At 51.0% G+C, this 11,476-nt stretch overlaps 1 protein-coding gene across 1 annotated transcript in view; it reads left to right on the top strand.

Moving 5' to 3' along the window:
* The first annotated feature begins 1,105 nt into the window (after positions 1-1,105).
* CDH24 (cadherin 24) overlaps positions 1,106-11,476 on the top strand; it is a 10,729-nt gene continuing 358 nt past the window's right edge. Inside the window, exons 1-11 of the mRNA XM_042782356.1 lie at positions 1,106-1,306; positions 1,490-1,784; positions 1,941-2,060; positions 2,135-2,302; positions 2,483-2,670; positions 3,075-3,328; positions 4,293-4,429; positions 7,650-7,771; positions 7,853-7,964; positions 8,205-8,453; positions 11,284-11,476. The exon at positions 11,284-11,476 is cut by the window's right edge and continues 358 nt beyond it. Coding sequence (XP_042638290.1) covers positions 1,106-1,306; positions 1,490-1,784; positions 1,941-2,060; positions 2,135-2,302; positions 2,483-2,670; positions 3,075-3,328; positions 4,293-4,429; positions 7,650-7,771; positions 7,853-7,964; positions 8,205-8,453; positions 11,284-11,476 — 2,039 coding nt within the window. The remainder of the gene's footprint in view (positions 1,307-1,489; positions 1,785-1,940; positions 2,061-2,134; positions 2,303-2,482; positions 2,671-3,074; positions 3,329-4,292; positions 4,430-7,649; positions 7,772-7,852; positions 7,965-8,204; positions 8,454-11,283) is intronic.

Below are 11,476 nucleotides of genomic sequence, written 5' to 3'. Positions count from 1 at the left end.
TCTCTGAGGAGACCCTACCACAGATTCCCCCCCCCCCCCCCCAGCCCCACTGTCCCTGCCTGCTCATCATTCACAGGCTGAAAACCCCCTCTGCCCCGTCACGGTTCCCAAGCCTGGTACTTATGACTCCTTTCTGCCTTTTAGGCTCCCAGCCTGCCTCCTTTGATCTCTTTCCTTCTGTCTCTTGCTGCCATCTGTCTCTGTCTCTCATCCAATTTTCTCTGTCTCTGCCAGACAGTCCCTTAGTCTTGGTCTCACCCTCAATCACTCTGTTTCTCTGGGGTCTGTCTTAGGTGCCACCCCCATCCCGGCCCTTCTCTTCACCTGCCTGGAAACCCTGCCCTCTCCTCTTCCAGCTCTGGCATTCACTTTGCCTCGTGAGCCCAGTCCCCCTTCAAGGACTGCAGGGCAGTGTGGGCTGGAGCAGGGTCTGGTGAAGTGGGCTTTCCTCCCCATCTCTTCCCAGGGCTCTTTCACAGGCTCACAACCCTGTTTTAGGCTGCACCCCTTGACATCTCTAGATGGGGGCTCCCACAGCCTGGGCCATACTGTGTCTTCTCCTCCAGGTCCAGGCACCTCTTGACCCCTTAAGGCTACACCTCCACTAATCCCAACCCCTGAATTTTAAGTCCTTTCCCTGGTAGCCCCACCTCCTCTAGCCCCTTGGCTGTATGTCCAACCTGGGAGGGCAGGAGCCAGATTTGGGGCTCCAAGCCCTCCCAGCATCCCCTCTCCTGTTTCTTCTCCAGCTCCCTTCCCCAGCTCCCCTGCTCAGAGTTGACTGACTGGAAATCTATCAGCTTGGAGGGCTGGAGGTGAATGTAGGCAGAGCCCGGCTAGAGGGAAGGATTGAACTGTCTGCTCTGTTTTCGTCTGGGTTCTGCACAGTGGTGTGTCTGGTTCCTTGGAGGTCTTCTTCAGATCTAAACTTAGGGGGCTGGTAAGGGTTTCCTTGTCCCTGAACAGCTACCTGTCCTGCAGGTGTGGATCCATGGGGTAGCTCCACCGCATCAGCCCCTGCACCCCAGCCAGCTCATGGGCTGCTCAGCCTGGCCCAGCCTCAGCATTTGGGGCCAGTGAACAGAGCCCTGGCTGGAACCCAAACATGTGGGGCCTAGTGAGGCTCCTGCTGGCCTGGCTGGGTGGCTGGGGCTGCATGGGGCGCCTGGCAGCCCCAGCCCAGACCTGGGCAGGGTCTCGGAGGGAGCCAGGGCCTGGTCTACTGAGGACTCGCAGGAGCTGGGTCTGGAACCAGTTCTTTGTCATTGAGGAGTATGCCGGTCCAGAGCCCGTCCTCATTGGCAAGGTAAGGATTATCCCCTCCCATGTCTACCCTAACTCTTGAGCTCTTAGGCCCTGCCCCACAACTTCATCACTTTTGCAGTGACCTTGGTTCCCCAGGACTCCCAACACTTCACCCAAACCTAGACTTTTTAACCTCTGTTCCTGCTCTTGGAGCCATCTGCCATTTTTTCCTGACCCCCAACAGCTGCACTCAGATGTGGACAGGGGTGAGGGCCGCACCAAGTACCTGCTGACTGGGGAGGGGGCAGGCACTGTCTTTGTGATTGACGAGGCCACGGGAAACATCCATGTCACCAAGAGCCTGGACCGGGAGGAAAAGGCACAGTATGTACTACTGGCCCAGGCTGTGGACCGAGCCTCCAACCGACCCCTGGAGCCCCCATCAGAGTTCATCATCAAGGTGCAAGACATCAATGACAATCCACCCATCTTTCCTCTTGGGCCCTACCATGCCACTGTACCCGAGATGTCCAATGTTGGTGAGTACCCCTGTTCTCCACCTGCCTTCTCTCATTGCCATCACTCCCAGAACCCACCTCCTTTGATTCAGCCTCCCTCATATGTGGGCCCCAGTATCTGCTATTCTTCCCCACCTGGGCCTGCCCCTGCTGAGTGGGTGCCGGCCTCCCCCACAGGGACATCAGTGATCCAGGTGACTGCTCATGACGCCGATGACCCCAGCTATGGGAACAGTGCCAAGCTGGTGTACACCGTGCTGGATGGACTGCCTTTCTTCTCTGTGGACCCCCAGACTGGTGAGGACAGAGCTGGGGAGCCTGGTGAGACAGCCATGGGAACAGACCTGCCCTGATCCAGTGTCTTTCCCTAGGAGTGGTACGCACCGCCATCCCCAACATGGACCGGGAGACACAAGAGGAATTTTTAGTGGTGATCCAGGCCAAGGACATGGGCGGCCACATGGGGGGGCTGTCGGGCAGCACTACAGTGACTGTCACCCTCAGCGATGTCAATGACAACCCCCCCAAGTTCCCTCAGAGTAAGGGACCGGTGCTGCTGCTTGAGCTATCTTTTGACCAGCCCATTACTACAGCCTCTGGATAAGCTTTCTCTACCCACCCCCACCCCAGGCCAGGCCCTGGGAGAAGGAAGTGCTGGGGGTAGGGAGGAGAGCTAGGGACCTCTCTAAGAATGTGTCTCCCCTCCACCTACCCCCAAGGCCTGTACCAGTTCTCTGTGGTGGAAACAGCTGGGCCAGGTACCCTGGTGGGCCGGCTTCGAGCTCAGGACCCAGACCTGGGAGACAACGCCCTCATGGCATACAGCATCCTGGATGGGGAGGGGTCCGAGGCTTTCAGCATCAGCACAGACTCCCAGGGTCGAGACGGCCTGCTCACTGTCCGCAAGGTTAGCCTCCTCTCTGCAAATACTTACATCTGCTTCCTGCCCCACTCACTGGGTACCTTCCTAACTGGTCTAAAGCAAACTCAGGACCCTCTTAGACAGGAGCTTAGAGACCAGGGTCATCTCCTCATCTTTCAGAAGAGGACCTGAGACCCATAAAGGGGAAGTGACTGGTTCAAGGTCACATTGTGATTCTAGGATGAAGCTGGGGCAGACCTAGAGTTGTCTACTAAGTAATCTGCCCCCTGACTGACCACCAAGGCTCCTGCCCCTCTGGTGCCTGCCTCTCCTCACAGGAGGACTGAGCACCAGATGTGTGGAGGGAAGGACCTCTTCACCTTCCATAAGCCTGGACCTGCCCTGGTGTCCACATGTTCTCTCTCACTCCCCATCTTCTCTCACCATAGGCCCTAGACTTTGAAACTCGTCGCTCCTACTCCTTCCGCGTGGAGGCCACCAACACACTCATCGATCCAGCCTACCTACGCCGAGGCCCCTTCAAGGACGTGGCCTCAGTGCGAGTGGCTGTGCAGGATGCTCCAGAGCCACCTGCCTTCACCCAGTCTGCCTACCACCTTTCAGTGCCCGAGAATAAGGCTCCTGGGACCCTGGTGGGCCAGGTGTCTGCTGTGGATCTGGACTCCCCAGCCAGTCCAATCAGGTGAGTTGGACTGTGGGCTGGGGAAGGGTGGGGCCTTGGGCAGGAGTCCAGCCTCAGGCTTATTCCTTCAGGGCATGAGCCCTTTAAAGCAAATCACACCTTCTGGTCTCCCTCCCTTTGGACCAAGTAGGTGGGAGTCTACTCCATGGACCTGGGTGCGAGGAGAAGGTTGGACGGTCAGGCTAACCACTTCCAAGACTCTCTACCCATCCCTCTGGATGAATAATAGTAGCACTTCCCAGTGCTAGTGCAAACAGATGTAATCTCATTTGATAAGTGCAATAGCTATCTCTATTGATCATGCCTGAAGTGCTACACAATTTATCCACTTGATAACATTCAGTTCCCACTCCAGCCCTATGAAGTAGATGTTGTCATCACCACTTGTTTCAGAGGTGAGGCTGTGGGAAGTTAAATAACTTGCCCGAAATCACACAGGAAGTGGCAGAACCGGAATTCAAACCCCAACTAATCTGTCTTGAGCAGCTACCCTTTCCACTTCATAGCCAGCATCCCTTGTCACTGCTCTGTGAAGGAGGTGCTGTGTTATTCCCATTTTGTGGTTTAGTCTAGAGAAGTTAAATAGTTTGCCCAAAGTCACACAGCGGGTCAGAGGCACTGCAGGGGCCAGGACATGGGTCCCTGGGCCCCCAGAATGGTACCTAGAAGTCTGAAAGACAGACAGTGTTCATCTTCTTCCACCTCTCCTTTCTGTATCTCCCGTTCACCCCCAAGGAAACCCAGTCACCCTGAGTCTGAGGACAAGTGTTTAATGCTGGGACCTCCCAGGGATATTTGCCTTTTAAAGGAATTCCAGCCCGAGTGTGGCTCTGGGTGCATGTGCAGTTTCTGCTCAGGCCCTCTGCCCAGATGAGCCATGAGGTCACAGTGAGGGAGGGAAAGGTAGCAGCACACTCCAGCTCAGCCCCCAGATCAGCACCCAGCAAGGCTTCATCTTCCCCAGATACTCCATCCTCCCCCACTCGGATCTAGAGCATTGCTTCTCCATTGAGCCCGAAGACGGCACCATCCGCACAGCAGTGTCCCTGGACCGCGAGGCTCGTATCTGGCACAACCTCACTGTGCTGGCCACAGAGCTTGGTGAGGAGTCCTGGGCCCCCAGGAGGCCAAAGAAGAAGCAGTAGCCTCCTGGTAGAAGATCTGTCCCTGAGAGTTGGGGAGGGGGATGCTGGGACCAAAGCCTAGATCATCACCACCAGGCAGACCTTCTGGTCTGCTGAGCTGGGCTGAGCTGAGCACACTGGGTCTGCCTGAGCATTTTCCCTGACCCCAAACTCACCCCTTACCTGACTTGCCCCAGCCTGGAAGTAAAGCAAACCTGAAATAGCATCCAGTCTCTGAATAACACCAACCTGTGTCCTGGCAGAGCCTGCCCTGCCCACTCTGCAGCTTCAGGCTGGGAGTTGGAGGCCAGGGAAGAGCTGGACACCTTCTCTGGAGGCTGAGTAGGAGGGCACCCCTCAGCTGTGGGAGGGCACCAACAGCCCTTCCCTGAGAAACCGTGTTGAAAGCTGGGCTGCGGAGCCCCCCAGGAAGGAGAGAGGAGCTGGCTCCTCTTTTGCTTTATCATTCACCAGCTTCCACAGCCTTTGGGTGCCATGGGGGAGGCCTAAATGGCTCCCTCTGTCTGCTCAGCAGTGAGACCTCCCTCCCCTCTGTGAAGTCATCCCCTCCTCACTCCTGCTCATGTCCCCTGGGGAAGCCAGTGGTCTCCCTCACCCTACTGTCTGTGTACTGTATATGGACGTTGTCGTGTGTGTAGATGTTTGTACATGCGGATGAAGAGCTATGTGTACATGAGTATGGATGTGATTCCATATGCATGAAAAAATACATCTATACGTATATGTTTGTGAGTGTATGTCTATAACTAGATATATGTATTTACGTAGAGTTGTATTATTTGTGCATATGTACAACTGGATGTCTATAATGTTATGCATAAATTGCTGTTTGTATATATTATTTTGTGTCCATGGGTGTTGTAGAAAGATAATAATAATTTACTGATTACTCATTGTGTATCAGGCACTGGTCTAAGCAACAAATATGGATTAATTCATTTAATCATTACCACAACTTTATGAGGTAGGTACTGTTATTTCCACATTTTAAAATGAGGAAACTCAGGGAAAGAGAAGTTAAGTAACTTTCTAAGGTCACACAAAGAGTAAATGGTGGACCCATCAATCCCAGTCAGGCTGCCCTCTGAGTTGTCGCCTACATCATACTGCCTCTCATATATGTTTTATTGTGTGTGTATAGGTTTTTATTATATGTGTATAAGAGCCTGTGTATGTGTAGTTGTGTGTGTGCATATGCATACCCCTGTGTGTGTGTGTATGTATATAAAAACAGGCATGCACCACATAACATCCATTTGGCCAATGTCAGAGTACATATACATCCACGGTCTCATAAGGTTGTAATGGAGTACAGAAGTTCCAGCAGGAGAGCAGACGTAGCAAATGCAACAGCTTCCCCCACATAACATGTATATCTGGGGTCTCTTGTACACAAATTGATTGCACTGCCAGGCATATAATGGTACAATACATATATAACCTACAATACATATATCTTGATAGTCATAATAAACAGCTATGTTACTAGCTTATGTATGTATTGTATTGTACTTTCTATTTTAAAAGTTTACCATATAGCAGTGTGTGCTTTGACTCATAGGCAGCAGCATCCAATCTCATGTATCACCCGTCTCTTGAGTGTTGTAACATTATCTCTCTGTTTAATTTTCTTTTGAAAATATTACCATGAAATGCATCATGGCTCCCAAGCACAGCAAAACCAGTGCTACTGACAACACCAGCAAGAGGAAAAGGAGAAGTATCAATTTGGAAGTGAAACGAAAGGTTTTAAACATGAAGGTGGACAATCAGTGAATGCTCTTGCTCACAATTTAGGCATGTCCCACTCGACAATCATGACTATCCTCAAAAACAAAGAAAAACTTCTCCAAGCTGTTAAAGGATTGACTCCACTGAATGCTACAAGGCAAATGAAAATGAGAGAGGGACCTATATCAGATATGGAGAAATTGCTAATGACGTGCATTGAGGACCAAACATAAAAGCAAATTCCTGTCAGCACCTTGATGATCACTGCTAAGGCAAGACACTTGTTTGAGATACTTAAAGAAAAAGCAGGGCCAGACTTCGATACGATGTTCACATAATGTCTAAATCACATAATGTCCCATTTCATAGACTGTATTGTGGATGTTGAGTGCCATTTGACTCTCTCTCTCTCTCTCTCTTTCTCTCTCTCTCTCTCTCTCTCTCTATAGGAGTATGTGTGTGTGGGGATATGTCTGCTTATGTATACATAGCTCTGTGTGTGTGTTACCCTGTACTGTCTTCTCACCCTCTTGCCAACTCCTTCCCCTGCCCCCTCTGATAATGACTAGAAGGCCCTGGGCCCTTACTGCAGAGAAGGAGTGGACCCCATCACCATTCCATCTCTGGGGAATCCTAAGGCCCTTGAGCCTCCCCTGCCAAGACTAGGACTTTTAGCCCCTTTCTCTAGCACCAACTAGCTCACCCCTGCTGGAGGGAAGACTAAAGTACTTGACAGGCTTAGGAGAGGTGGGCATTGGGATAGGCAAGGCAGCATGGACTTTGAGGAGCAGGGCAGGGTAATAGTGAAGAGGCACCTGATGATGGGATGAATGAAGAGGGGGGTCTGTGTATCTGACCTTGGTGCCCAGCCTGGCTTGGGCTCTGTACCCTATAGATCATACAGCTCCTCCTTCCCCAAGGTCATCTATAAGTCATCTCATTGCTACACCACAGCCTCTCAGATCTCTGATGGTGTGTGTGTGTGTGTATGTGTGTATCCATCCCACCATGTTGGGCATGACCTTTGTGCATAAAAATGCGTTCTCTGGGCCCTGGTGTGACCTATGCCCACTGTGTATTTTGAACATTCACTTCATGTATGTTGCGCATGTGTTTGTACATTTCATGGCTATTATCTGTATGCAACCTGTGTGCACCCTCTGCATACCTTTCATTTATGTTGCATGTGCCCTGCACGTGAGTTATTATGTATATGTCATATGGATACTGCATTCCTGTGGTTGTATATTGTGCATCACACATCTTGGGTACTACCTTAATGTTGTATGTACTTGGTACTGTTCATTCATTTTACAACAATATTTGCTACTTGTGTATTTCATGTCTATTTCTTGTGATGCACATATGCGCTGTGTGCTACATGTGGTATCCATGTGCATGCATTATGTGTGTGTGTGTTGTATGTGTCTGTGTTCTGTCTTCAGATAGCTCTGCACAGGCCTCACAGGTACAAGTGTCTGTCCAGACCCTGGATGAGAATGACAATGCCCCCCAGCTGGCTGAGCCCTATGATACCTTTGTGTGTGACTCTGCAGCCCCTGGCCAGGTGAGCAGCTGAGGCAGAGGGACTGAAGTCTCAAGTCCTTCAGCTTCCCACGCCATACAAGGCCTCTCTTCTTCCTCGCAGCTGATTCAGATCATTCGAGCCCTGGATAGAGATGAAGTTGGCAACAGCAGCCGTGTCTCCCTTCAAGGCCCTCTGGGCCCTGATGCCAACTTCACTGTCCGAGACAACCGAGGTGGGTGGGCTTGGTACAACCACCTGTGCTTGCCTCCCTCTTCTCCTCCTCTGCCACCCCCTGGCCCCACTTCTCTGACCCCTACCCCACTTGTCTGCGTCTTCCACCCAACTCATTCACTGCTGCTCTTTCAAGAGCAGCCATCCCTGGCCTTCCCACGGGAAGCTGGCTCCATGGGCTGGACTGACCCCACCAGGAAGGTGTTCCAGGAGGTGTCCAAACATCTTCCCTCTCCTACAGATGGCTCTGCCAGCCTGCTGCTGCCCTCTCGCCCTGCTCCGCCCCGCCAGGCCCCCTACCTGGTTCCCATAGAACTGTGGGACTGGGGGCAGCCAGCACTGAGCAGCACAGCCACAGTGACAGTCAGCGTGTGCCGCTGTCGGCCGGATGGCTCTGTGGCGTCCTGCCGGCCCGAGGCGCAGCTCTCACCTGCTGGGCTCAGCACTGGGGCCCTGCTTGCCATCGTCACCTGTGTGGGCACCCTGCTTGGTGAGTCAGGCCATGGTGGGACGTAAATGTGGGGTCCAGACCCACAGAAAGTATGGAGAGGAACCGGGTCCCTCGAGCTTGAAGGAGCCCTCGTGCCTGGATTTTCCCACTGCCTGGCACATCCAAGAGAAAGGCGCTGGCTGCCTATCCCTGACTTGCCAATCTGTAGTGAAAGTATTAAGCCATAACGATGGTTTATATGACCCCCACTCTGTGCCAAGTGCTGCACTGGGCACATCACCATCGTATTTCATTTCATCCTTTCAACTACCATAATAGGTTGCCTCAGTTATCTAGTGCTTCTATAACAGAAATACCACAAGTATGTGGGTTAAACACACAGAAATTTATTTTCTCACAGTTTGGGAGGCTAGAAGTCTGAATTCAGGGTGTCGGCTCTCAGAGAAGGCTTTCTCTTTCTGTCAGCCTGGAGGAAGATCCTTGTCTCTTCTGAGCTTCTGCTCCTGAGCACTCTTCATGTGGCTTGGCATCTCTCCCCATCTCTGCTGCTTTTGCTAGCTGTTTAATCTCTGTTATATCTCAGAAGAGACTTGTTTAAGACACACCCTACACTAACCTTATTAACATAACAAAGACAACTCATTCCCAAATGGGATTATAATCAGGAACATAGACTTTAGGCTTTAAGCCCATAATTTTCAGAGACACAATTTAATCCATAATATTCCACCCTTTGGCCTCCCCCAGAAAATTCATTTCCTTGCCACATGCAAAACACATTCACCCCATCACAACATCCCAAAAGTCTTAACTCCAAGTCTAAAGTCTCATCTTCTGAATCAGCTAAATCAAATATGGGTGAGCTTTAGGTGTATTCCATCTTGGGGCAAAACTCCTCTTCATCTGTGAACCTGTGACATCTAGAATACAAGTTACCTCTTTCCAAAGTACAATGGTAGAATAGGCACAGGGTAGACATTTTCATTACAAATGGGAAAAACTGGAGGGAAAGGCGGGATAACAGGCACCAAGCAAGCCCATAACCCAGCAGAACAAATTACGTTAGCTTTCAAGGCTTGAAGACAGTCCTCTCTCCTCTGAGACCATCTGGGCAATGGCCTCACCCTGGGCTTCTGCTCTACCTTCCAGGCCCTCTGGGATAACAACTGTGCTCCCTTGGCTTTGGGCAGCCTCACTCTCCTAGAGGGGCAGCCCTACCCCCTCTACTCCAGCGGGCCTCAGTTCTTCTGCCCTGTTTTTCTGCCCCTTGGGCATGACAGCCACGCCCTCTCAGCTTTGGGCAGCAGCCCCATCCCTCTGGCCTACCGTAACAGCAGCTCCATTCTCCATAACCAAGTTAGTGGAGATCTGAAGATCTTGACTCTTTAAAACCGCTGGGGCCCCCACCTTTTGAGACCCAGGAAACCATGGCCCCACCCTTTGAAACTGAGAAGGCCCTGCTTCCTGTGCTCCTTCCAACAGTTCTGCTCATCTCCAATCTGCTCCAAGGATTGTCCTTTTCTTGGAGGACAACAGATGTAGCTCTTTTGGCCTGCTTCCTGCCTGTAGAGTTCCAAGAGGTAGACAGCTATTCTCTCCTTTCATTCTTTCTCTGTCCTCTTCAGTGTAAGCTGATGAGTTTTCTGCTGTGGTAGTTGGTTAGATACAACAGTCACAGGCATAATCTCTTTAATGAAAGATTGTGTAGTCACATCCTTGGTGAACATTCTAGGACATATGTCCTTCGTACACCAGAATTTTCCAAATCTTTGAGTTCTATTTTCATTTTGCACGGTTCATTTTAAGGTCTATTTCTTTCCTCTCACATTTTACTGTAAGTGGCAAGGAGAAATCACACAATCCCTTTAAGATCTTGCTTAGAAATCTCATCAGCCAGATATACAAGTTCATTACTTGTAAGTGCTACCTTCCACCAAAAATTTGAACATAAGCCAGACAAGTTCTTTGCCACTGCATAAAAAGCATTGCCCTTCCACCATTGTCCAATCATATGTTCATCATTTCTTTTAAAGCCTCAACAGAAGCACATTTAAGGTCAAGATTCTAGCAACATTCTGTTGCTGGCACCATATATATTCTCTAAAATGACACTTTCTATATAACTCTCATCACTTCTTTCTGAGACCTCACCAGAACTACCTTTAATGTCCATAATTCTACCAACATTCTCCTCAAGGCAATGTAGGCTTTTACTATTTATTACTCACTGCTGTTGAGTCCGATCTGACTCATAGCAACCCCTCCTTGGGTTTCCAAGGCAGTATCACTATGGAAGTAGAGTGCCCAATCTTGCTTCTGAGGAGTGGCTGGTGGGTTTGAACCACCAGCCTTCTGGTTAGTGGTCAAATGCCTTAGGCACTACACTACCAGAGCTCCCGGGCTTTTACTATTAGGCACCTTAAAACCCTTCCAGCCTCTACCCATTACGCAATTCCAAAACTGTGCCTACATTTTAGGTATCTGTTAGAGCAGACCCCACTCTTCCTTATTCTGGCTCCTGGGTAGAGCTGTTCTCTGCTCAGGGAGCTGGCAGTTCCCTCTCAGCGTCTTAGTTACCTAGTGCTGCTATGACAAAAATACCACACGTAGAGGTAAATGTTTCCCACACGAGTACACTCAGAATCAAAGGGGTTCATAAAAGTTAAGCAACTTCCCACTGTTGCACAGCTAGTAAGTGGTAAAGTCAGGATTCAAACCCAGGTTTGTCAGATGTCAAACCTAAGGCTTGTCAGCACTTGGCAACATTCCCTCCTATATGGCCTAAACCATCTGCCCTTCAGAATGGAAACAGGCCGCTCTGTGTCCGGCACCCACTGGCTCAGTGGCCTGTGTGCGTCTCTCGCCCCAGCCCTGGTGGTGCTCTTCGTGGCTCTGCGGCGGCAGAAGCAGGAGTCCTTGATGGTGCTGGAGGAGGAGGACGTCCGCGAGAACATCATCACCTATGACGACGAGGGCGGCGGCGAGGAGGACACGGAGGCCTTCGACATCACAGCCCTGCAGAACCCCGACGGGGCAGCCCCACCGGCCCCCGGGCCACCCGC

This window comes from Orycteropus afer, unplaced genomic scaffold (genome assembly GCF_000298275.1).
Source record: "Orycteropus afer afer isolate SDZICR_OR568_19922 unplaced genomic scaffold, OryAfe1.0 scaffold00292, whole genome shotgun sequence".
In the NCBI taxonomy this organism is placed as follows: Eukaryota; Metazoa; Chordata; class Mammalia; order Tubulidentata; family Orycteropodidae; genus Orycteropus; species Orycteropus afer.
Note: the sequence above shows the minus strand (reverse complement) of the source record. Positions and strands in the feature narration are given on the sequence as shown.